Source organism: Macadamia integrifolia, unplaced genomic scaffold (assembly GCF_013358625.1).
Source record: "Macadamia integrifolia cultivar HAES 741 unplaced genomic scaffold, SCU_Mint_v3 scaffold2204, whole genome shotgun sequence".
Classification (NCBI taxonomy): Eukaryota; Viridiplantae; Streptophyta; class Magnoliopsida; order Proteales; family Proteaceae; genus Macadamia; species Macadamia integrifolia.
In genome coordinates this window covers 49,613-77,420 of record NW_024868569.1, presented here as the reverse complement: position 1 = coordinate 77,420, position 27,808 = coordinate 49,613, and the positions used below count along the sequence as shown (strand labels likewise).

At 38.1% G+C, this 27,808-nt stretch overlaps 1 protein-coding gene across 1 annotated transcript; it reads right to left on the bottom strand.

Moving 5' to 3' along the window:
* Positions 1–9,751: 9,751 nt before the first annotated feature.
* LOC122066056 (probable metal-nicotianamine transporter YSL7) lies at positions 9,752–16,642 on the bottom strand. The gene is made up of 6 exons (XM_042629876.1): positions 16,087–16,642; positions 13,487–13,650; positions 12,491–12,588; positions 12,270–12,404; positions 11,965–12,154; positions 9,752–11,090 (listed from the first exon to the last, which is right to left on the bottom strand). Exons 1-6 carry the CDS (start codon positions 16,499–16,501, stop codon positions 9,987–9,989), a joined length of 2,106 nt encoding a protein of 701 aa, XP_042485810.1. The 5' UTR covers positions 16,502–16,642; the 3' UTR covers positions 9,752–9,986.
* Between the last annotated feature and the right edge of the window lie 11,166 nt (positions 16,643–27,808).

The window sequence follows — 27,808 nt, the reverse complement described above, 5'->3', positions numbered from 1 at the left end:
TTGTAAGGCACTCGTGGACAATAATAAGATGTCGGTACCTAGAGTGGATTTGATGTATCGAATAACTCGTAATGCAACTTGCCAATGTGGTTCACGAGGAGAGTTCATATATTGGCTCAAGATGTTCACTGCAACGTGATGCCAGGCCTTGTGATGGAGAGGTATAAAAGCTGGCCAACTAATCTAAGATAGGTAGTGGGATCTGAGAGAGGCGCCCTAGTATCAGGGGCAAGCTTGACATTGGTTTCCATGGGAAAATCAATTGGATGGCTGCCCAACAAACCCACATCTGTAATAATGTCTAATGCATATTTCCTTTAGGAAATATGGACACCTCCTTTGGCCTGAATCACTTCAATACCGAGGAAGTATTAATGGTCCCAAATCTTTAATTTGAAAATGGGAGTGAAGATATCACTTCAATATGTTGATTGTAGTGGGGTCATCACCAGTGATGATGATATCATCGACATAAAGAAGTACTACTATGAAGGAGGATGGGTGATAGGATGTAAACAATGAATAGTCGGCCTTTGATTGAGAAAAACCATAAGCAATAAGAATAGTTAAGAGCTTGAAAACTGAATCTGGAAGCCTGTTTCAAAAGGTAGAGAGACTTGTGGAGGTGACAAACATTACGCTCCCCCTGTTTAGCGAAATCGGGTGGGATGTGCACACAAACCTCTTCGTCTAAGTCTCCATATAAAAAGGCATTGTTTACGTCCATTTGATCTAAGGACCAACCACGGATGGAAGCAATGGCTAAAAGGCATCAGACGGTGACAAACTTAGCAACCAGTGCAAAGGTTTCATTGTAATTGATATCCCTTGTCCGAGTGCACCCCTTAGTGACAAGGCATACTTTGTATCATTCAATTGAGCCATTTGACTTCTGTTTGATTTTATAAACCCATCTATAGCCAATGGGAACCTTCCTAGGAGATAAAGTCATAATGGACCATGAGTTGTTGAGCTCTAATGCTTTGACCTAGGCAGCCATGTCATCTTTCCATTTGGTTTCCTTGTTGGCCATAGTGAAGCTAGTGGGCTCCTGATCATGTGTTAAAATAGATAAAAAGACGCAGTGGTAAGATAAAAAAAAAAAAAAAAAGATGAAGGGATCTTTCGAACCTAAGGAGACAGTCATGCTCATCAGTGGAGAGTAAGGTTAGGGCACATGGTTTCAGCAATAATCACGTAGATTCAGCGATGGTTGGCGAGCTCGAGTGGATTGGCGTGGTTATGGGGGGCACACCAAGATGGATATTGGCTCTGTATTGGGATTGGGGATTGGTAATTTAGTTTGAGAGTCAGTTGGTCGTGGCTCGAAGGTGGGTGATGGAGTGGAGGCCGGAGGCATATCGGCGGTGTGATCTGTTAGTGAGATGGGAAGCACCAAGTGGAAGGGTTCAATGGGTGGGATCAACATAAGAAAATATGGATTCATGGAATATAACATCCCGACTATGAAGGTATTTTTTATTCGTGAGATCATAGAGATAACAACTCTTTTGCCCCTGTGGGTATCCAAGAGAAAATGCAATTGATGGCTCGAGGGCCAAACTTGTCGTGGTGAAGATGACCACAAGAAGCATAATAGAGATGACCAAACATGCACATGTGGTCATGCTATTTTTGTAACAACATCTCATAAGGACTATGGCCAGCAAGGATTGGAGATTGATAATTTGTTTATTAAATAGGTTGCCGTGAAGAGGCAATTACTCCAAAAATGAGGCAAGTGGGCAGGAAAACATAAACCGTGGGCCACGTTAAGAAGATGGTCATGTTTGCATTCGATCACTCCATTTTATTTTTGGGGGCGTGACAGCCATGATGTGTTGATGAGAAATACTATGGGATGGAAAGAAAAAAAATTGCACGTGTCGTGAAAAAAAATTTCTAGCCGTTATCAATTCGTAGGACTTTAATGTTGTTAGGTCAATCTCCTTCCCCGTCGAGCCGTCTTGAACAAGGCAATGGGAAGAAAAAAAAAGTCACAAAAGCATTAAGGGTATTAGTTAGTTGGTGAATGGAAAGTAAATTGTGCTTAAAAGAGGGAGCACATAGGACGTTGGAGAGTGTAATGGTGGGTGTGAGTTGAACAAAACTGGCCATAGTGATGAAGACGGTCCGGCCATCGAGAACACCAATAAATGTAAAGGAGGGTATGTGAGTGTTATGAAGCAGGTGAGAAAGATATGTATATCAGGGTCATATGCCACGCCCACGGGCCTCGTGCCGCCCCATCCTCACTCGAAGACACGTACGGGGCCTATTTTGTGGGGGCTATCCGCCACGGGTATCTTCTAAAAGTAACAATAATAAACAACTGGAGTCGTCACCTAGGGCTAGGGCTATGGACCTGGGATATAGGCCCGTTCCATAAGGATGGACCCAAGATTGACTCGGTCTGGTCCAGAAATTAGGGTAAGAGCCAGGTTATGAAGTCAGGAAGGCGCTAAGAATCCACTTCACCCTATTGAACTGGTCTTCCTATTAGATGCTAATTTTCGAGTATTCCCCTTTTATGTTCTAACCCACAAGCATGACTATGTTATTAATATACAATGTTAGTTTTAATATAAAGTCTACATTATGTCTACTCTATTGAGGAATTATACCAAACCTTGACCCCTGTTCCAGGCCAAGAGGGTGACAAACCCGGCTAATACTTTGATGACTTTGATGGAGATCCCTAACTCAGATGGGATTGGTCTCGGCTAGTTTCTTCTCTTCCTCGGGGAAACTAGGCCTTTAGTGATACTTCAAGCTCTGGCATGCTTCTCAAGTATGGGAGGTGGAGGAATCTCTTCGCCCCACTCCCTTCTCGCTTTCTCCTCTCTTTTCTCTCTTATTTCTTCTCTCTTTTTCTTTTCTCTCTTCCCTCTTTCTTCTCTCTCATCCATGTGTTATTTGTGGAGAGGAAGACACTATTTATAGGTGTCAACCCCCACTCTTACAGGCCTGTCCAAAGTAACAGCTGGCCTACCATCCAAAAATGGCAGGTTCTCATGGGCGTAGTAGAAATTCCTTCCAAATGGTTTTTTCCAAGTCTTAAATGCTCGAATCATACCATTTTAACTTGAAAACTGGCAAGTCCGCCAGAGTTTCGACGGTCCCGTCATAAATTGTTTCCATAAAAAAGAATTTAGTAAAAAACTCTTCTTTATTATTTTTCTTTTTTAATTTTTTTTCCATTTTTGGGTGAAAACTTGGCGGTTCCATGTGGATTCTGGTGGGCCCATTAGAAAATCTAGCAGGCCCACCAAAAAATTGACAGGCCTGAGAAGAATAGGTCTAAATCGACTGATCGATCCCTGTTTTGACTTTCTGGAGCGATTTCGAGAGATCTGATGGTCTAATTTTCACGTGTGATATATCGATGGAATCTCTTCATGAGCACTATCCAATGATGTGGGTTTTGAGCTCCTTACTCACTCGGAAAAAAATTGAGAATTGCAAAGAGGAGACTTTTGCCCTTTTGTAAACTGGGGTTTTTTCGGCAATCCTTATTCATGTCGTTCCCGCGCCATCAGAGAGTACTTAGAATCAATTCGTCAGTATATAACATATTACTATCGGGTGTCATAAGATCGGGTCAAAAATTGGCCCAAGGGCGGATTAGGGTTTTAGGTTGTATTAGGGTTTCAATTTGATTCGAGCCACTGCCAGGTTTAAGATTGAATTAGGGTTTAGGGGTGATTCTCGAGTCACTGCAGACATCTGGATCATCGCCAAAGGCCTAAAATCCCTTCCGATATGATGCACGAACCTTAATCATTCCCTATATGTTATTACTGTCCAGGTGGGTGACAAAATTGGGCGTCTACAGAATGCCCCTCTTTGGCCGAGGTAGCGCAGCTTCAATATGAGTCGAGTAGGGATCATACATGTACTGACTAATCTGGCTGATGACAAATGCTATGTCAGGGTGTGTATGAGAGAGATAGATCAGCCACCTCACTAATCTCTGATATCTCCCCTTATCTACCGGATCACCTTCCTTACTACTCAGGTGACCATTAGCTTCAATAGGAGTGTCTACTGGCTTACACCTCAACAACCCTGTCTCAGAGAGAAGATCAAGCACATATTTTTGCTGAGACAAGTAGATCCCATGAGAAGACTTGGCAACTTCAATGCCGAGAAAGTAACGAACTTGTCCTAGGCCTTTGATCTCGAATTCCTCACTCAAGTATTTCTTGAGATGAGAGATTTCTGTCAGATCATCACCAATAACAATAATATCATTTAGACTATTAGGATAGCAATCTTCCCACTAGATCTCTTGATGAACAAAGTGTGGTTGGCATTGCTTTGAGAGTAACCTGTAGCAACCATAACCTTATGAAAACATCTGAACCATACACGAGGGCATTGCTTCAAGCCATATAGAGCACGCTTCAGCTTGTAAACCTTCCCTTGGGTTTTGGAGCAAGTGAACACAGGAGGAATGTCTATATACATTTCCTCCTCAAGTTCCCCATGAAGCAAGGCATTCTTCACATCTAACTACTAGAGATCCCAATCTAATTTTGCGGCAGAAGCTAAGATAATATGAGATTTGTTCATCTTAGCAATTGGAGCAAAAGTCTCCTGGTAGTCAATCTCATAAGTCTATGTGAAGCCTTTGGCAATAAGTCTGGCCTTGTACCGATCCACTGTACCATCAACCTTTTGTTTTACTGTGAAGACCCATTTGTATCTAACTACCTTCTTTTATGAGGGAAGACACATCAGATCTCATGTGTCATTCTTCTTTAGAGCCTGCATCTCTTCAACCATAGTTGCCTACCATTGTGAGTCTGCACTTGCTTCTTTCTAGGTATGAGGAATGGACACAGAGGAAGAGAAGACACAAAACTTTAGTAGGAAGAAGAGAGTGAGTCATTAGAAATAGTTTTAGTAATAGGATGTAAAGTACAAGACCTGATGCCTTTACGAACAGCAATAGGCAACTCAAGAGACTGATCAACAGAAGGAGAAGGAGAATTACTAGGGCCCAAGGCGATAAGATCAGGCTCGAGAGGAGACGACTGACATGGTAGGGTAGATGTTGGATGTGTAGTGTTGAAAAGGGGTTTAAGAGTCTTTAGGCCATCTAATGATATTTCAATTGTATTAAACTGGAAACCACAAGCCAACCAGGTTTTTAGGTCGTTCAATGGTATTCCGATTGTATTAAATTAGAGACCCCGAGCCAAAAGGTTTCTTGACATCCAATGGTATTCCGATTATATATTAAACAAGAAACCCAAGCCAAAAGATTTCCAATCTGGAACTCTGGATTGACTAGAATCAGTTAGATTCTTACCCACCCTAAAAATGTAGTACTATGGATCGATTGAATTGGGGTACTAGATGTAGGACTTCATTCACCGTGCCTATCTCTCAGCTCTTCCCTCGCCCAAACCATGTATTCTTTCATGAGTTCTGAGGCACTACTTGATACTGGGCATCCCTTAATAACTTGCTCTCGATGCGGGTGTTTGTGGCTATCAAAGCATAAAATGTTGGTAGTAAAGGACCTCATAGTACGGTTTGGAGAGATTCTCAATCAACATCTCCACTTGCTCTGCCTCAGAAGGGTGATCCACCATTTTGGCGGCCTTGTCATGAAACCTCATCAGAAATGTTGTAAATCCTTCCTTCGGCTATTACCTTAAGGTCTCTAACTCACATCGTTTGACATCAATCTCTGTGTTATATGAGTATTGTTTGGTAAAGGCTTGCACAATTGTTCCCCAATTCTGAGTCTGTGCGGGTTCTAATTGTGTTAGCCACCTCAAGGCCAACCCTAACGACGTTAACAGAAATGCCTGCCCCATCTGCTCATCGATGAGTTGCCATGACTTGGCGATACTCATGAAAATCTATGAATGTGCCTTAGAGTCTCCTGACCCATCAAACCGATCGGTCTGCCATTTAAACTTTTTGGGAACCCATGTCCCAGAGAAGAAACTCATCTCATTGGGATCTATGGCCTACCCCTCTTGGCTTTTACCACTCCAGATTAGGCCTTCTAATCTTCCCAGGTGTTCTCTCATCTTCTTTTTCCCTTTTGTTTGTAGAAGTTCACTTTGCATATGGGTGGAAAAATCTTCCTCCTCCACATCAATCACAAACCTAGGTGGAGCCTTAGGTACTACGGAAGTTCCTCTTAGTGTGGCTACCCTGGGCCGTTCTCGTTCTCCTAAATGCAGAATTAGATCTACCTTTGTCGGGTTTCGAGTAACATTCTCATTCTAATTGGGGACAGGGTCCACCCTGAATGGGTTCCTAATCCCCTGTAGGATCTATGCCACGTTCTTCTTGAATTCGGCCATCTTAGCTTGCATACCAAGGGATGAACCCATGCTGGCTTTGGTGCCTCACCACTGACTAGGTCCCTAGCAAGAGCTTCCATCTTGACTGAAGTCCAACTATCTGACAAAGGACTGTCTGACCAGGGTGATATTGGACTTATGCAAGTCAACCAGCTACCCTGAAGAACCCACACAGATGATGGGGGATCTATTGGGCTTGGAATCGTGCCTGATCCACAAAGAAGGTTTGGCTTTAGAAAATTTTTTCTTTTTATTTTTTTATTCTTTGTTTTTTTTTCGAAAAAACAAATGTTTCATACAAGTTTAGTACAAATACGGTGACCCTGGCAAACTATGTTGTGAGGTTCAGCTCTCTGCTATTTATCCCACTTGATGATTCTTTTTCCTCTGGACACTCGTGGAATACACATCCTTAATGATTTGGCATCCCGTACAATTTGATGGGAACCACCCCAGAATCATACATACTGAACCATCAAGATGTCATTCCCTTTGTTGGATGGAACCGTACTAGGAGTGTGTGCAAAAGTATAATGCAAAAAGTACTACCATACGATCTCAGAATGCCACAAGATTCATGGACCTCCCCGAGGGTGCTGGCATGATAACGGTCATCCTCGCCGTATGATTGTACTTTAAACATTGTACAAGAAGCAGGTATCATGCAATCTCAAAATACTTAGTATATCATGCACTGACCTCCCCGAGGGTGCTAGCACTACCGGGTATCCTTATCACATGATTTCACTTTGAGCATGATGCATAATGCGGTTAGTGCATACGGTTACAAACATGGGTTAGCCAAACATGTTTTCATACAAATACAATAAGGGGAATATCCTTGCATGTAATGGTAACATTTAATATTGGAAGTTTGGCATCCCCAGTGAAGTCGCGATTGTGGGGGTTACACGCCACGCCTACCTGCCCTGTGCCGTAGCATCCCCGCTCGAAGACATGTGGCAGGGCCTTTTTTGCAGGGGCTATTAGCATTGAGTATCTTCTAAAAATAACAATAATGAACAATTGTAGTCGCCACCTAGGGTTAGGGCCTTGGACCCAAGATTGACTCAATCTAGTACAAAGATTAGGGTAAGAGCCAGGTTATGAAGTCGGGAAGGTGTTAGGCACCCACTTCACCACGTTGAACCGGTCTTTCTTCCTATTAGATGCTGATTTTTTAATATTCCTCTTTTATGTCCTAACCCACAAGCATGACTATGTTATTAATATACAATGCTATATTTAATGTAAAGTCTATATTATGTCTACTCTATTGAGGAATTATACCTAACTTTGACCCTTGTGCCTGGCCAAGAGGGGGACACACCTTGGCTGATACTTTGGTGGCTTTGATGGAATCCCTAACTCAAATGGGATTGGCCTCAGTTGGTTGCTTCTCTTCCTTGGGGAAATTAGGCCTCTGGTGATAACTTTAAGCTTTGGAACGCTTTTTGAGGATGGGAGGTGGAGGAATCTCTTCGCCCCACTCCTTCCTTCTCACTCTCTCCTCTCGTTTCTCTCTTATTCTTCTCTATTTTTCTTTCTGTCCTTTTATTTTCTCTCTTCCTGATTTCGAATCGACCGATCAATCCCCCTTTTGACCTCCGGGAGCGATTCTAGGAGATTCGATGGCTCAACTTTTGTGTGCAATGTATCGGTGTGGGTTTTGATCTCCTTATCCGCTTATAAAAAATCGAGAATAGCAAAGAGGGGACTTTTCCCTTTTGCAAATTGGGGGTTTTCTATAAATCCTTATTAATGTCGTTCCCGCACCATCAGAGAGTACTTAGAATCAATTCATCAGTATATAACATGTTACTATCGGATGCCACAAGACCAGGTCCAAAATTGGCCTAAAGCCAAATTAAGGTTTTCAGGCTGTATTAGGGTTTCAAGATTATTCGAGCCATTACCGGGTTCAAGATTGAATTAGAGTTTAGGGGTGATTCTCGAGTCACTGCCAACATCTAGATCATCACCAAAGGCCTAAATTCCCTTCCGATATGAAGCACGAACCTTGATCATTCCCTGTATGTCAGCACTGTCAGGCTGGGTGACAAAAATTGGGTGTTTACAATGTAACGTGATCAGTCGCCCCTATATCAAGAATTCAAATGGAGGAATCATGAATAGCAAAGGTAAGGCATAGAGAAATACCTGTAAGATGGGCAACAGGTTGCACAGCCACCTCATTTAGTAGACAAAGAAGTGGTTTATACTAATCAGCGATGAGAGAGTTTATCGTAAAGAAGGAGCCAAAGTCGTGACAGGAGTGCCCAAGTTATCGTCACGAGGTTGGGAGCATCATGTGATCCAATAATGAGGAGGATACTTATGAAGTTTGTAACAGACATCATAGATACCATGAACGTGGATGCTGATCATTGGAACGTGGCCGAGTGGTGGCATTGACAGAGCCATCCGGAACCTCTCCCTTGGATGGAGGTATGAGTAAGGCAAAGCCTTTATTGGTGGTTGGTAACTGCAATAGATGCTGAGATTCATCATGGAGGATGAGAGAGTAGGCACAGCCTAAGCTCAGTAGGGGATCTTAATGAAGAATCTAACTACGTATTGGGGCATAGACTTCATTCACACCCATTAAGAACTGCATCAGTTGTGGATTCTAGAAATGGATTGTAAGAGTTCAATTTTCGCCATAAGCGCAAGAAGGTAGAGGATTGAGGTGGCAACTTCATCCCAGCAGCTCTTCAATGCATAATAATATTTGGCAACTGAATCGTTGTGTCTTTGCAATGTAACAATAGTTCGTTTGAATGAAAAGATTCATGGAGCATTGGAAGCAGAGAACTGATCATGGAGATCCTTGCATACGGTGGCGGCCGAGGCAAAGAGGTCACAATGGAGGAAGTAGTAAGCTGTGGAAGCCATCATGGGATGAGGAAAGGTGGGAAAATTTTAAAAATGGATATGCTTTGATACCATGTAAAACTGTAGAAATGGTGATCAAAGATCAATAATTTTCATTAAGAATTATTTGGTATATATGTACAAAAGAGTGGGGAAATTCTCTCGTTGGTCAATGCTAATCAATTCCACTTGAAAGGAAACTAACTTCCTGTTTTCCTAGATTACAGTTTTGGTTGTGAGAATGAGTTGGACAGATAAGGTAGAGCTGTATGAGGATATACATGACACATTTGATACAAACTAATACTTACCCACCATTTCGATCAGGAGCATAATAGTGAAATATGGAGCTAATTATGCTTTGTGATACATTTGATCACTTTAGCCATTAACTCTTCTAAACTCTCCATGTTGATTCAAACAGATCCAATACTTTTTGCTGGTCTCATAGGTTCTTTAATAAAGAATAGTACATAATGATAACTTTTTTTTCTTCTCAATGCATCACACACATACACAAGTTGTGTTAGAGAGTAATTGTGAAGAAGTAAAAGAAAAGGAGATTGACATATATGTTTGATTGTATGATCCAACCTGCTTTCAAAATATTACATTTCATGAACTTTGATAGAATGGAAAATCTCTAACAGTTCAATTTGAGGAGTTTTAGGTACATAAACAACTGAGATCTTGTCCCAACAAATTTACTGTTTAAAATCTAAAACTACATGCACAATTTGAAAAAAATACAAGGACATTATCCAGCAGAGACATACAGTTTAACTAGGAGTTTAAGAAAGCATCAACTTTGATATTTGTCGCCCTCGAAAGAAACTTCATGCAGATGGGAGGATTCACCTTAGCTATAGCAAGTATCGAACTAGGTAAAGTCCATATCCCATCGCCACAGATCAGACCAGATGCCACTGCAGGCCCAAATTTATCAGCTTTTTCCTTGTTTAACTTCTGCCACACAAATAATATCACGGTTCCAACAAACATGTCAATGGCAAAGTAAGACCCGATGTAGAATGGTATTGCCATGGCCATTGGGAGCGGGATATACTTAGCCCACTTCTTTCCTACAGAATCTCTGATTGCATTTATGAAAATTGATATAGCAAAGAACCCATAGCAAAGTTGAAGGCAATGGGCAGGCAGAGATGAGAACCCCTCAACACCTAGCATAGCCATGCTGCGGTATACAAGTGCATAAGGGGCAGGGTATTGTGACCCACTTTGACCCATATCAGGGAAAGCCTTGTAAAAGATCCAGAAGACACATGGGGAGATAACGCAACCCATTGCAGTCCCAATCACTTGGCTCACAAACATTGACCTTGGTGAAGCTAAGGTCAGGTACCCTGTTTTGAAGTCTTGAGAGAGGTCAGATGCAGTGGAGACAATGTTCATCATGACACCACAAGCAGCAAGACCTGCAAGAACCCCTCCGTGTGATGACCCTGCCCATGCACCAATTGTGAAGATGGCAAGCTTCCCATATGTGGAGGCTAGGGACCAATCAGTGAGACCACACCCATACGCATTACAAAATGCTAGAATGGGTGCAAAAATGTAGATGACCAAGATGTAGTACCACTTGAGTGGGTGGAAGATGTGTGGAAGTGTAATGATGGAAATAATAGCAATAGTAACATAGCCTCCTGCTGCAAACCATAAAGGAATTTGGTCTTTGAGGAAGAGTATGGTTCGACGTTCATCATCAAAAGACATAGGTGGGCTTGCAGGTGAGTTGCGTTCGGCAACAGGGAGAACTGAATTTCTTTTTTCACGAACTTCTCGAGACAAGCTGATGAGGGTTCGGCTTAGCACCTTTACAAAATTGTATAGACCATCTCCTAGGATCATGGCAATTGAGATGAAAACCTGCAGTTAAGCATCATAGAATTGTCAATTTGACATAAAAAAAAAGGTTTTCCACTACAGAGTAAATTCCTACTGCTCCCTCTGGTTACAAAAACTGAATTGAAAATTAAAACAAAGACAATGAAAACTATTCCAATCATTGTTTTGTAACTAACTCAGAAAGTTACTAAATACAATAATTAAACTTTTCTAGTAGCTTTCTTACCTTTTGTCATAGCTTCCAATGCAAATATAAGCACATTTAGTAAGATTTTTAGATAAAAGGGCAGTACCCAATGCACCAGGCTCTTGCCACTACGGGGTTTGAGGAGGGTCATAATGTATGCAGCCTAACCTCCATTTCGCAGAAAGGCTGTTTCCTGACTCGAACCCGTGACCACTAGGTCACAATGGAGCAACTTACCATTGCAACGAGGCCCGTCCTTAGACCCCCCAAGTTATTGAGATAGTTGGACAATTATTATCGGTAATGAAATGATTAGAAAGCTGTCTTAGATAGTTATACAATCATTTTTCATAGTGATTAGAATGCTATACGTTCAATTTTTGTTTTAATTCCAACTTCTCATTTCATTCACTACTAGGGGAGCCTACATCTATCAAATGATAGGGGAGGTAACAAGATTAGTCTGACTTGCAATGCACAGTGGAACTGAACTAATTCATCAGCTTTTGAACCTTCATAATCATTTTAACCAACAGGTGGAGTTCACACAATGAGATTAGCCCATAACAGACAATGGTGATCATTGTGAAGTAGTAACCTTTTATGATATTTTGGGTAACACATAAAAATTGATGATGTCCTAGTTTTTTTCTGAGACTAATTAAGGATATTTAAGTTACAATGGGTGTTTTAGAAGCAGAACCTTACCCTGTAACCTTGTAAGCCATGGAGACTGCTAGATTCGAGGCTTGAAGAATACCAAACACCTTTTTTATTACCTATAAGAGGCCACATAACACCCCATGACAGAATTGATCCAACTAACACAGATATGTTTATGATGTGTGGACAGATCATCCCAACCCCAACATAAGTTGCCGAAAAATCAAAGTAAAACCTGTGTTTCAGACAAAATAAAGAACAGAAGATATCAATATTCCATCTTTAGAATTAGACAATAAGGATATACATTTATGAATAACCCTGTTTGAATTATAAAACATCCTAATTACCTGTTGTCATAAGCTTTGAGACCAAATGTAGGAAAACTTTCAAATCCACAATTATCCCCACCAGTATAGAACCATTGAAAGAAACCCCACAAGAAGCTGAAGCTGAAAAACTTGCCCAATGTCTTGACTTGTTTCCTGGGAATATGAGAAAATATAACTAATGAGGACCCACCCTCCTTGTGCTATTCATTTCCAATATAGCTTTGTGAAAAGAGTCTTACCTAGCTAGTTTGGCTCCTTGAGGAGTATGGAAGCTGTTTATAAGGTGTGCAGTTGCAGTGCCACTTGGGTATATCAATTTAAAGTCAATGATCATGATCTGAAACCAAACAGAAATAAAAATCATAAAGATCAAAACATATAATCGCAACAGAAGAAATAGTTAAAGTTTGAAGTTTATAATGATATTCTGCTGTGTTATATCATGAGCTCAGGTATCAACAATTTTCAATGAATATAAGACCATTTATTTACTGCACTTTGTTCCCAACAAGAGGAACACTTGTGGTCTTCTAATATTTATAATGGGGCCACCCTGGCCCCAACTCAAGGCCTAAAAACCTCAACCGAGATGCAAATCTGTTGGGCTCAGCCCAGCCCAGGCCCGCCTTGATTGGGTCAGGCCAGGTTGGCCCTTATTGATTCTGACCCTGTATTCCATTTAGGACTAGGCTGGCCCTGACCCAGCTAACCCTAATACTTTCAAGAATCATCATAATTCATAGTTAGAATTATCCTTATCTCAAGTCAATTCACCTCACTATTAAAAAAATAAATAAATAAAATTCCCTTGCCTTATGCCAAACATACTCAACAAAAAACAGAACCAGGCTGGGCTCTGCCTGAGACCTCAATCGTAGCCCTAACCTCAGGCCTGAAAAATCCAACCTTAGCCAGCCCTCAGGGAGAGTCCAAGTTCTCAGGCCCAAACTTGCACCCTTTCATTGGATAATGTGACCAGTCTTGATTACAACTAGACAAGCCCAATCTATATGGGTCTAAAATTCAAAACCGTATGAGCTCATTTTTATAAGACCAATGGACTAGAGTTGGACTAGGCCTAGGCACAGGCTCAATATTCACCTATAAATTGGGCCAGACGGCCCAGACCAGAAATTCAAGTTCCAAGATATAGAGCCTAACCTTGATCATATATAACAGATGCTTTGATTTTCATGAGTTACTAAAGTTTATGAATGAGTTTTGACTAAAATTACCTTCCGAAGAGGCACCACAGAGAAGAGGCCAATGAAACTAACAACAAAGAGAAACCCAATCATCCATCCAATTTGTGGGTTTTTAATATTTTGAGCGTTATTAAAATCTATTGCTTGCTTTGCTATAGTCTCACTCATTCCATAGAGATAACTCCCAAAACCACCTGTTCATCATTGAAAATTAAACCATAAACACCATTAACAACAATAATAAAGTTTCCAAACCAGTTAATAAGACATGTAAAGAATTCAGGCATAGACCTTAATCGGACCTGACCCTTGATGTCAGCCCGAGCCAGTTTTTATACTAACTAATTTTAGTCCAGACCTTTGGCCTGACTAATCCTAGATGTACATGTATGCCCCCACATACAGGAATTAGGTCAGCGCCAACTCCTATGAGAACCATCTCACCCTTAGCATAAGGAGCTCAACCAATTAAAAAAGTCAAATCCCATTAAGGTCTGAACATAAGATCTAAACAAAGTGACAAAAACTGCAATTCTATTCGTTCAATTTTGACCCATGCCGCAATTGCTTATAGATGCTTAATTTGACAATGAATCCAATGGTCTTGGTCCTCACACTTTCGGTGGTGGCTGAGTAGAGAATTTTCAAAATTCTATTGCCACTGGTCACCTCATCCAACACCCAAATTAGACTTGTGAGAATTGAGGCCATTAAAAAAAGCCCAAAGCTGTTCATTGCCCGTTCAAATAAGGGCATTCAAAAAGGAAAACAATCAGTTCCATTTAGATTGGGTTTGACTAATTTTCATATCAGTCATATAGAGACTGATCCCACATCGATTTCGAAAGAGATCTGATATGAATCAATGGTCTTAGATTTTTTTTATCTTATAAACGGGTTTGAGGGGAAAATCTTTTGAGAATAGAAACAAACTTATGTCCTTAACGTAAAGTAAAATTGCATCATTCTTCTAATTTTAGTGAAAATTCAATGATTCTCATTCAATCTTGATATTATTTAAAAAAAATCTTATAAGCTGATTGATTAATAAGACAAATAAAATCAATTCTGAACCAAATCAACTGATTCCAATTCATGTTTATTAGTGGGGCTGGTTTGGATTGTGAACTCCCCACCCATGTGACTTGTGAATAAGACAACAATAATTAAGAAAAGAACAGCCCAACAAACCCAACATAATAAATTGGAAGGTACCATTGGAGTATATCATTCAGTTCACGCCAGTTTCGGCTTTTCAGGAACTATAGCTTTTAACACTTTCAAGAAACCCACAAGGGAAAGGTGAGTGGTAGGTCACTTTTCACACTTTACTGGTCATCCCCAACCACGCCAAAATATCACTATCTTCCAAGAGTAATGATATCATGGGTCCCACCGCAACTATTACAGTAGGACAGATCCCACAGAAAAAAAGCATATTAATCGGTTTGGACTTATCTGTAATTTGGTTCATTTTGATTTTGTTTGAAAATAGATAATTAGGCTTGGTTCAGTTTCAACCGATGGTTTCAGCCTTGAAATAGAAACTAAACCAGACCAGAAAAAAATCCAGCTTTCAACAAAACCTAAATAAATTCCAACCGGTTTCGATTTTAATTTCAAAGAGAACTGGTATTTTGTCCGGGGGTTTAGCCTATGCCAACTCTCCCTGTATTTATTTCATCTTATTTCTCCCCATAATAAGGGACAGGAATGTCTTTTTATAAAAAGATAAGAGCGATTGACAAATGTGAGTGTTGGCATAGTATTGGTTTTAGTGCATGATACCAGATAGCTTATTGATCCATCCTTGTCACAGTCAAATTTACCTTTAAAAGATCATTATCAATAACAATTTATACTGATACTATATCAATATCAATATTATATCGGTTTTGAAAGTAACATGCTAGATCTGATATCATGCACTAAAACCATCTCTTGGATAGAGTTCTAATCACGGATTTAGGGGATGGTTTTGGTATCGATATTGATAGTTATCGATACTGATCTCGATCAGATCAGATTCGATCAATGAGTATCGATCAGTTTTTTCTTGATTTTTTTTTTAAATGTACAATTTTTTTATTGTTTTACCTTCGAAAAGATATGAATAGTTAGTTTAGATCGGATCAGTGTCAGCTGATAGTGATACAACTTGGAACCTTGGTTCTAATCCCATCCTAAGTTTTTTTTTTTTTTTTTTTTGCGCGTAGGAAAAAGTCAAGAGTTAATCTGTATACAGCTAGAGATGCTACTCTCCCAAGTCCCAATTGTTTATTATCCTAAGAAATAATAAATTTCGAAATAAAATAACAATAATAAAAAAAAAATTCTATAACAAATCAACTTTATACTACAAACAGCTTTTAAGGTCTACCCTCCACGTCTAGCAAAGAAAAAAGGTCTACCCTCTACAAAGACGGCAAGAAATTCAGTTCTCACTGAGACTTTATCCATGTGGACCCAAGGAGTATAGAGAACGGATAGAAATTCCATCCTTTCATTACTCGGTTTCATCACCGTTAAAGTCGGGGTTAGACGTTTACGAAAAGAAAACTACCAGTATAACCGCCGCTCTCGGCGGCGATACTCATCAAATGATCGGAAACAAGAAAGAGAGAACGTACCACTGAAGGAGATTCCGGAGCTTGCAACGACGCAGGTCTGGATGACGGTGTTCTCTTGCCTTGTGAAAGGTTGTTTGAGCCAACCAGTCTTTTCTAAGAACTTAGTCCATGACTTCACGAAGAAGAACCCTAAAAGCCCAGCAGAGACGTTGAGGGAAGGAATGATACCTGTGGTGAGGTTGAGTTTCATGACAATGAAACTGAAGAGGACTGAAAGAAACAAACCCACCACGAAGGCTCTTAAGGTTAACTGTTCTTGCCATGAAGGAACCTTTTTGTTCTCAAAGATCTGCTCTACTGTAAGTTGTGCTTCTTCTTCTTCTTCCCTCCCCTGGTTCTGTTTTGATCGCTGGCGATTCACTAGTTGTGGATCTGAGGGACCTTCATAGATGTTGTTGTCATCCCTACTCGCCATTGATTCAGAGAATTTTGGGGGATCTTAGAAAGTTGAAACTGAATCTCTTCTTCAAGAGAGTGGGGCTTTTTATAAATGTTTTGGAGGGGATATTCAACTCCAATTGGAACTCTAGCTTTTTTTTCTTTTCTTTTTTTTTTTTTAATTATTTATTTAACTTGTGGCACGGACTCAAAGCAATCACAGGTAAGCAAGACGATTCTAAGCGTTGAATGTGCACCGAAGACTGTATTGCGCTACAGTAGAGCTAAATCCCAGTGATGGGTGTGTATCAAGGATCGTGTATCAACGGTTTTGATTGTTCCTATCTGGTTGGCCTCAATCTGAAAGGAGTGGGGAAGGGAATACTATTTGTTTGACCAATGACTTTGTCATTATTAAAATTTGACTCTGTACAAAGATTCCACAAGTGTGGGGCCCACTTAAATTGTTCCTTTTAGAACTAAATCCCTAATGATTTCAGAACATGGTTCTAAAACTCGGGTTCGGCCTCGGATCAATTGGACCCTGGCCGATTTTTTTATTTGGATCATTGTTTTAAATATTGGTACCATATCAGCCGTATTAATCGTATCGTCTCAATATAAGTATCAACTGAAATCAATAGATATATCTAAGTAAATTAATTGATCTAGCTCGTTACCCATATGTTTCAGATGTAAAATAATAAAAAATATATTTTTTTTTAAAACAAAGGCAAAAGTAATCAATACACTGATTCAATTTGATCGAATCTGCATATCGATACTAAAACCTAGATCTATGATTTGGATTGGTCTGGATTAGATCGTATTGAATAATTTTACCCTTACTTTTAATAAAAATAAATTTTCTGTCACATTTTTATCTTGGGACTATATCTTGAAAAAGTCAAGATCGGGAATAAGTCAAGGCCAATACTATTTCGATCCAACTAATACTAAGCGATCCAATCCAATTTTTAGAATCATGCTTCAGAGTCTAGCTGCAGGGTTTGAGGTATCGATATGGGATCACCGGATCCATATTAGCACCACTACCCATTGATTATCGTAATATTGTGCTAATACCGTATGGACGAAATTGAAGTGCCTTGTGATTGGTGTTACCCATAGCATCCAAGAGAGAAGCAAATTCTCAAAAGCAAGAGGCAAATTCAAAATAACACTAAAATGGTTCCATACAATGCTAGCTACCTCACTTCTGATGAAAGTTGAAGTAACAAGCCAGCCTAGCACAATCAGCAAACATTAGTCTTTTGTCTATGTGTTTTCACATTGAAATTTTTTTCGGATAAAGAGATGTCAAAGGCGCTTCTTACCTCCCAAATAAATCGTATAAAATGTATCATACCATGTAAAGGTGGTAATATCATATATGTATTCTATAGCACATCTAAGGCGATGTAGGATTTTCAATTATTCTACATCTAGGTTTCCATTGCGGACATATCATAACACATCCCCAGATGATATGGGATTTTCGATGATTCTAATTCCACACTTCCACTACAATATGGGATTTTTGATGATTTTAATTCCACACTTCCACTGTTAATATATATCCAATAGAAACTGTACAGACAAGTGGTAAAATAGTAAAAATAAAAACCCTATTTTTAAAGGAAAATTAAGACAAACTTATCTTCTTGATCCATGCCACTATCGATCCATATTATCTTAATTTTGAAGGCGATCAATACTTAATCCGATCCCGTGTATTAAAATCATGTTCAATGCATATCAGACAACTAGGATGCATGCCCGGGTGCTAGTAGTCGTTCAAGGTGAATATCCATGTCCATTTCATCTAAGTCAGTGATTCGATGACAACTCACAAAGAGGAAATAAAATATTGAAGTGGTGTGAACAAGAGTGAAAGGGTTTGAGCTTAGTACATCCACATGCGACACTTTCCGTTATAAGCTCTTTTCTTTCTTCTTTTTTTTTTTTTCTATTTTCTTAAAGCGTGACATCAACTATTGAAACATTATATGGCAGTCCGGCACTTTGACGGTATGGGAGATTTTTGGACTCATTTTATACTTCAATTTTTGTTAGCAATGCTCAGCTTTTTTTGTTTTGATCAAAAGATTGCATTCTTGGTTTCTCTTCTCAAAAAGATGAGACATTCATCATGGAAGTACATATTCTTACATCTTTAGTAAGTATACTTAATGAAAATAAGTTTATTTATTTATATATATATATATATATATATGCTTCTTCTCTAGCCTTCGCTTGATTATAAGGAAAATTAAAGAAAAGAGACAAAATATTCAGACCTACCGTGCATTCAAATCCCATGGATATGAAAAGTAAAATAAAATTATATTTTAAAGTATCATTACTAAGTATAATAAAAAATTTAAGTAATTTAGACAATCACATTAAATGATATATGTAAAAGTTACCTTTAATAGGTTTGAAAATTTTCACTTCCTTTTCTTTTAATTTCCCTTACAGCCGAATGGAACCTATATTTCTCTAACTATTATCTTTTCATCTGTGGTAGCTATCATCCAACGGAAGACACATAAAGTAACAAATATGCCTATAGTCTCTTCCTCAAGTGCCTAGTGGTATTTTAGAATGGAAAGTTGTCGGAGTCCTATACTTCACCATGGAATCTGCACCAAGTTGTGGCTTTCATGTAGCATGCTTATGGATTTCAATTTGGTATTGATATTGAGACCGTATCGAAACATTTGGCATGATGAAACGGCATTTTTTCTCAATTTGATACGGTATTGATTTTTAAAACAAAACGTTCAATATATATGAAACCATATCAAATACCAAATCCGTATCAAATATCGAAACTATACCTGTTGAAAATACCAAATTACGGACTACATATGTGTAAAAGGAAAAAAAGGCAAAAGTATTGAATTGAAATCGTACTAAATAATACTGAATAAGACACCATATTAATATGAAATAAAAACCTTATCAAAAGGGTATGTGTCAGCATTGAAATATAGAAATTTCTCGATACGATACGATTTTGGTATCTCCTCTTGTTCTCTTTATCATACCGAAACTGGTCTAGTCATCTGAGTTCCCCGATTCCTCCCAATCCCCCTACCTGTACTTGTCATGTTTTAACAACTCATGAGGTGGCCTTGCAAGGTACCGTAGTTCAGTCTTTGATACAATTCTCAAAGAAAAGTCTAGTTGTCTATTCACGTGAAAGAGGAATTGATGTCTGTAATTTGATTATGAACCTTTTCATAGGGCAGAGTGATGGGCCACTATAGACCGATAAGACCGAGAAAAAACGAAGGCTTTCTAAAGAATTTAGGCATACACCAGTTGTCCAATGGCTTTGTCATTATCGTTTTTTTTTTTTTTTTTTTTTTTAATATATAGTAGATAAAGCATCTGTAATTTGACTTTATACTAAGATGCCGCAAGTGTGGGGCCACTTCCATCCCTTCTAAACCAGATTTTCTTCTGATTCCAGACAAAGGTTCTAAAACTTGGGATCGATCTCGAATCGAACATGGCCGATATTGTTGAGACACCGATTTGGATCATGGTTTCAATTATTTATATCATGTCGTATTAGCTATATTTACTATATTGTATTAGTATCAATTGAAATTGATACCTATACTTGAGTCACCTGAATGATCTAGATCGATTACTCATATCATTTAGGGATAAACCAGTAATGAAAAAAATATATTTTTTTAAACAAGGGCAAAGTGACTTATATTTACTGATTCGATCCAATCCAGATCGATATATCAATACCGATATTGATACCCTATAAACCTATGATCTGAATTAGATTGTATCGGATAATTTTCCTCTTGCTTTAATAAAAATCAATTTTTTATTAAAATTTTACCCTTGACTATATCAGTGTGTTGGGATTGGAAAGGTCAATATCCGTGATAGATCAAGGTTGATACTATTTCAATTTGATTGAAACTAACCTATCCAACCCGATTTTTTGAACCATGCTCCAAAGTCCAGTCGCATGGTTTGAACTTTGAGGTATCAGTAAGGATCGCCCGATCCATATGGATATCACTAGCCATTGATTATCTAATATTGTGTTGACACCGTATGGAGGAAATTGAAGTGCCAGATGATCGGTGTTACCCATAGCATCCAAGAAAGCAGCAAATTCTCAAAAGCAGGAGGCAGATTCAAAATAACACTAAAATGATTCTATACAATGCTAGCTAACTCACTTTTGATGAGAGTTGAAATAGCAAGCCAGCCCAGTAGAGTCAGCAAAGATCAGTCTTTTTTTTTTTCTGCGCTTTCACATCTAAAATTCTTTTCTGATGAAGATGTCAAAGGGGCTTTTTACTTCCCAAACAAATCCTATAAAATGTATCATGCCGTGTAAAGGTGGTAGTATCATATATTCGTATTCTATAGCACATCCCAAGGCAATGTAAGATTTTCGGTGGTTCTATATCTATGTTTTCACTACGGACATATCATAATACATCCCCAAGGGGTTAGCGCAGTTGGTTTGGAGGGGACACAGTACTCCGCCACATGAAGCGAGGTCCTATGATCAAACATTCGCTGCTGCCCCTAACTTCTTAAGGCCACTACACGAGAGTTTTTTTCTCGGACTAACCCGATCCTATGTAAGCGGTATCACAATGACCCCAGGAACTAGTCGGGTCAAAGATCTAGACACCTTAGGTATAAAAAAAAAAACACATCCCCAGACAATATGGGATTTTCGATGATTCTAATTCTACACTTCCACTATGATATAGGTTTTTCGATGATTTTAATTCCACACTTTCAGTGCTAAATATATATCGAGTAGAAACTATATAGACAAGGTATAAAATAGTACAAATAAAAGGCAAAAAGGTTACAGCATGTACGTATAAATAACTTACTAATGCATTCTTCAACTATTAAATGTTGATTTAATCTCATCCCATCTCAATTGTTGAACAGTTTACCTAAATTGGCTGCAACTATTTTCTCTCTCCCCTCCACACCTCTCTATCCCCCAACCCGCCCTTCCAGTTTCCCCTCCATTTTGAACTCAGTAACCCCCTTCCCCCACCTTCTTTCTCCTTCTCCCTCTCCCTCTCCCTCTCCTCGCTTCATCAATCGAGTTATTCTCCTACCGCAATTGCTTTTAATTGAATCTATCTTAATTTTCACCACTGTAGTGAGATTTTTGTTTTCTATTTTTCTCATCCTGAAGCACCGATGATGATAATGATGAATCCAACTTGTTGAAAACTTTTCTGGAAATTAACTGGATTCAAGTTTCTATTGGAGCGTAAGAAATATAGGGGAAATTACTTTAATGGAGCTGTTGCCCCATTGAAACTTACTTTAATGGCACTGTGTGGGGAAAGGGGGAATTATGGCTTTGTGGCAGAGGAGGGGATAGAATATAGAGAGGAGGAGTCTGCAGGAATCACGAAGTAGTAGAGAGAGAGACAAGAAGAAGAAGAGTTGTAGAAGAAGCAAAGTCTTCATGAACTTTTCACCACGAAAGACGGAATTGATAACCATAGAAAATCAATTAAAGGCTCAGATTGACTTTATGCCAAATGTACGATTAACATAAGAAAAAAGGAAGAATAAGGTTGCAACACGTGCATTCCGCTACCACTCGTCCAAAATAAAAACCCCATTTTTTAAAGGAAATTTCCCCGATTCATGCCAATATCGATTCATATCGTATTAATTTTGAAAGTGATCAATGCCTAATCCGATACCATGTATTAAAATCATGGTTACATGTATCAAATGGTTAGAGTGCAACAACAACTGCCTAGTGCAGTTGATGAGCTGTGGTGTGCAAAAAACCCATGCTCACCAGGATGTCTCAAGTTCGAGCCTCATAGCTGTTACCTATTTCCCTCCCTACCTACCAAAAAAAATGGCTAGGGTGTATACCCGACTACTTCTAACCGTCCAATGCGCACCGGGGAGTATCCATGTCCATTTCATCTAGTCAAAGATTTGATGACAACTCATTCAGAGGAAACAAAATATTGAAGTGAAGAGGCTTCACTTGATTGCAAAGAAAATTACAGGTAAGGGACACAGAATTTTCAGACTTCGAAGAAAAAAATCATGTAATCATTTCTTAACATGATTATATCATTGACGGTAAATTATTTTATATTTAATTATTAAATTTCATTTTACTTTGAATTTAAATTCCCCAGGAAGAGACACGGAATTTGTTATGAACCTAACAAATGTGTAGAAAACCTAAAAACAAAAGTAGTCACCAAACAAACTAAAGATAACAGGAAACTTTTAACAAAATAGAAGAAATAGCACTGAATCTAGATGTTAGGCTCAAAACAGACGCAATAAAACTAACATTTGAACATGACTTGTCTTATTCTAACTAAATAAAGCCGACCACATGGCCCTTATTTCCAATCTTTCATTTGATTTCAATACGAATACTTATATTCAACATTCAATTTGACTTATTCTGTCCTTACTTTGGAAGCAATGATGATGATGATATTTGTTTCGACCAAAGGAAGGGAATAGAATTGTATATAATATCTCCCTCATATCTTTCACCCCTTAATGATCATCATCATTGGAAGTGAACAAAAAAAGAATCACCGCAGAATCTATTGGAAAATTCTAGTAGAGTGGGACCCACATTGGATTTCTCATTCAAAATATTGGCCACCCCCCTAACGAAAGTAAAAGGTAAAGAGATGTGAACAAAAAGAAGAAATTCATCATAACTTGGGTTGACTTGTCAATTAGTAATTCTTATGGATTTTTTTTTTTTAATTTATTTTATGCTAAGTAACTCTTACGGATCAGATTCTATAGAGTTCTTGCTTGTGAAACTTATTGAGATTAAAATATAATATTTTCTTGTACTAAAATAGTTACAAGTCATAAACTAAGTGAACCTTGTATGATGAGCTGTCTATTTTTGTATTATTCTTAATATATGATTCATTTTCAATCACAATCGTAATTATTTAGTGAATAATCATTAATAATTAATTTGTTATTGATTGGTCAGCTAGGGAATCTCATTGCCTGGCCCTTGCTTGAGGAAAGGTTGATCTGTTGACTTAAAGCTTGTTACTGATTGGCTGAATGATGTATATGGTCAGCACGAAGATGTGAATTTAATTTGTTAATACATATAGATCCATGATACTTAGCTAGAGAAAGTATATAAATTAATTAGGAAGAAATTAAACAATTAGGCTCCGTTTGGTATTGTTCTAAAAAAACGTTTCTGGAGTTTTTTCGTTCTATTGAAACGAAAAAATGGAATCTTCTGTTTGATGCACTTATGGTCCGTTTATGATTTTTTGAAACAAAAAGTGAAAAAAAAAAACTGAAAAAACGAGATTGGACGGAACTCCAAAATGGAGTTCCGTCTTCCCAGTTTCGTTCCATTTTTTACAAAAAAAAAAAAAAAAATCCCGATAAAAATTTGAAATTTTGAAACACTATTTTTTCGTTTAAAAATTGCGTTTTGACACAGAAACTGAAATTTTTGTTTTTTATACGAAACGGTGTTTCTGAAACAGAAACGATACCAAACGGGCTCTTAGATTCGAATTCAAATCAAGAGGATAAAAACAAAAGAGACAAAAGAGACTTTATATCCTCAACGTAAGAGCCGCTGCCATTCTAGAAAAGCTGAAAGGGTACATAAAAACAAGTTATTAAGAGGTTGTAGGCGATTAGGAGCCACAAACGTCATTTTCTGGATTGATTGTGAAAAAGATGTTCAGTTGTTTTAGGAGGACCAGAGTAATTGACCATTGGAGATGTTTTTTTTTGTAAATTGGATTGAAAATGTTTTGGTCAATGTTTGTAAATTTTAATATGATGAAAAACATAGGAATCAGGTGATGGTGGATCATCAGTTACCTACGAAAGTTGGAATGAAACGGATATGTAATCAATTTTTAACTTCCACTCCTCTTGACCTTTCTTTTATGAATTTTATTTTCACTAATAATATATATATATATATATATATTTTATGAATTTTATTTTCATTATATATATATATATATAGAGAGAGAGAGAGAGAGAGAGAGAGAGAAAATACTTCTAAGCTCAAGAATTAGAGCAAAAAGTAGACCATCTCTAATGGCTTCAGCCTCTACAACACCATTGAGCAGCCAAGAAGCTCCCCTGCAAGTCTTTGAGGAACAGACCTCGCCCTCTTTGAGCGGAATATTTTAACCAAGCACCATCCATGAAAATCAAAACCAAAGATCTTATCTCCTCAAAGGAAAAGAATAAAGAGCAGGTACCGAGTCGAGCCTAGGAGCAGAGAGGGAAGAACAAGCTCAAAACTCTCTTCCGCATGACACTTGAAAGCCTCTGTTGGGGCAGGGATTTATGACCGGATAATTGGGGTTCTTTTACAATTTTACCCTTGATTCAATATCGATACCCAATTTAGGATCGAGTCAATCGATCAGGTATCAATATCAACACTAATACGATCCAATCTGATACCGATACCAATATCTCATTCCGGGCTCCATTTGTTTGCAAGGGGAAGGAAAAGAAAGATTTTATACGTTAAAAATAAATCTTTGTAATCAATGAATCCCTGTAACTATATCATTAACTCTAAAGTATTCCATATTTGGTTATTAAATTTCACCTTACTTTGCATCCAAAACCTTTTACCATAGAATGTAAAATGTATCATTTTTAAACATGGTAAAAAATCAAATTGTTTATACAATGGCATGATATCACATGGGATAATGATTACAAATTGTTTCTTTTTTAAGTTTAAAAATTTTATTTCCCTTCTCTTTAAATATCCCTTGCAATCAAACATAGCCTGAGGAAATTCTAATTTGTCAGAAGACAAGAGGAGGGTGAAACAGAGATTGGCGATAACGAAGAAGGGAAAGAGAGTGAAATTATGGTTTTCCCAGAGAGAGAGAGAGAGATATAGAGAGAGAGAATATTACGGATAAAGAAGGACACATTTTTTGTTATATAATAGGGAGAATATATGAATTGAATCCAAGACTAGAGCTTAATATGTGAATGGTCTAGGAATGTTTCTTGGTATACATATGGTCCAAATTAATCTAGAAGGATTGTTTAGAAACCTTCGACATTTAATGGATTATCCTTTTCAAACCATTACTTACCCACGTGCATGGCCAATTCTATTTGGATCAGAACTTGACTGTAGATAACGTGTGGGATTAGGCCCCATCCAATTAGCCAACCATGTGGAAAATAACGGTCATTATAGGAAGGCTTCCATGGGTGGGCTGTCCAAGATGGTTGGTTCTGATGTTAAGGTTTTGGATATTTATATATTGAATGGTCAATGGTGTGTACCATAGGCCATCGACCTTTCTATTATGTCAGCTATACCTTGCAAAAAGCAGTAATCATTTGTCAAATTTCATGCAAATTTTTTATTTTATTATTATATTACTAAAAAATTGTTTAAAAGATTAAATATTATTTGAGATTGATCTAAGGGAAAATAGTTTATTTGGAGGAGACACATGGGGAATGAAATAATCGACCGCATCCCTCATAAAATGGAGAATGCCGTCTTTATAATGAAGCTATCCCGTGCATTTTTATAAGCCTTTGCACAGCACAAGAGTATTACTCCATCGTAAAAAAAAAACACTTTCCCAATTATGAAGACCATTTGAAAATAAAACGTGCAACCCCGGTCCATATATGGTGACGAAATTGTATGCGTATAATTTAGGAAAATTTTCCATCCATCCAATGGTGAAGGTTAGAATGTTAGATCATTCAATATATCCGTGCAAGAGAAAAATGTAGGAGGGGTGGACGAGTATGAACCCTTTACTTCATATTATGGGTAAATGTAACCAAGCTTTGTTACAATAACACAAACCTCCCCCCCCCCTCTTTTTTTCGTGGATCACGGTTTTATTAGTCAGCTAGATTGGTCTTAGTCGATATCAATCTGAATCATTCTGAGTTAGGCAGCTGGATGGAATGGATTTATCTCTTTTTTTTTTTTTTTTTTTAATCCTTGGTTCGTATCAATCATATACAGAATTGTCCCAAAATCGATATCAACCTCTCCCAATTCTGATGCGAATTGCCTGATTCAGGGGATCTGATCCCTCAAATTTATCATGGTTGAGACATGGGGGATTTAACAGAAACAATGGTAGCTAGGTCACATACGTGAGAAGCACAATCTATTTGAAAAAAGATATATCACAGCATTGCTTTCACGTTGGTTAATGGTGGATAGCATGTTGCTGTAGAGCGTGGGGTAGAAAGATATTGGAACCGGCGGCCAGCACAAATGTTGGAACCATTCCCTAGGAGGACTGTGCCTCTGCACGTCTAAGGCCCAAACAGTTGAACCCTGATGTTGGCCGAATTATCGGGTTTTAATGAGTTCGGATATGCAACCTCAAGCAGTTCCGCTTTCTCGATTCAAAAAGTGCATTGTTGGAACTGGATTGGAGCTCAAAGCGATTTTAGACTTGGAGGTTTCCGTTATGGTGGAACTTGAATTAAATTATAAGAAATTTTTTAAAGCAAAATTGAATATTTGTGAACAATGTGGATATCATTTGAAAATGAGTAGTTCAAATAGAATCGAACTTTCGATTGATCCGAATACTTGGGATTGTCCCGTATCAAATTTTAAATTTTGGTTCTTCCTAGAATTACTCCGAGTGATGCATATAAGATGAAACCATGGGTCATACCGATCAAATTACTTCTTTTAAATTTGAATAGAAATAAAAACATTAGTGAAAATAAAAACACCAACGTTAATCCCACAAGTCTCTTATTCATTCTCACTCCATCACGGCGGAGAAGCAAGTCAAAATTGTGTGTGCTCAGAATAAAAATTTTGTATAAATATATCACCGTGTTATTAAGTATTTTGATTTAAGTTCTTTTCTTTCTAATTTATACATCCAAGAGGTCAAAGATTTAAAGGCTGGGCTAAGGTTGAAATCTACGCACCTAGCTACCTATGCATGGCCGGTCAATGACCATTTTTAAGTGTGCCGTATGGGATGGTTCTACGAAATCTGGATGGTACTTTATCTGTTTCAGTCCCCAGGGGTCAATTTCTGAACCTTTCTGTTTACCAAACAATTGCAAAACTAAGATTTAATCTCGTTTAATGAAGGGATAGTCTAATTTTGTTTCCTTAATGATTTTGGACACTCAAAACCCTAATAACTATATATTAAGTATAAATTAACTTTAAATAAACAAAAAAAAGAGGATTCCCCATGACGCTAATGTGGAGAGAAATCTCCACACCACTTCAATAGTTGTCTAAAAAAAAGGTATCATCATGGAGAACTTTTTCCCA

Bases quoted from the DNA above. Each gene is read 5' to 3' on its own strand.
- LOC122066056 (XM_042629876.1), bottom strand. From the start codon at position 16,501: ATGGCGAGTAGGGATGACAACAACATCTATGAAGGTCCCTCAGATCCA. The intron at 12,155-12,269 runs GTAATTAGGATG...TCTGAAACACAG, and splicing joins CTCAAAGCTTATGACAACAG to GTTTTACTTTGATTTTTCGG. The intron at 11,091-11,964 runs GTAAGGTTCTGC...GCTTAACTGCAG, and splicing joins ATGGCTTACAAGGTTACAGG to GTTTTCATCTCAATTGCCAT.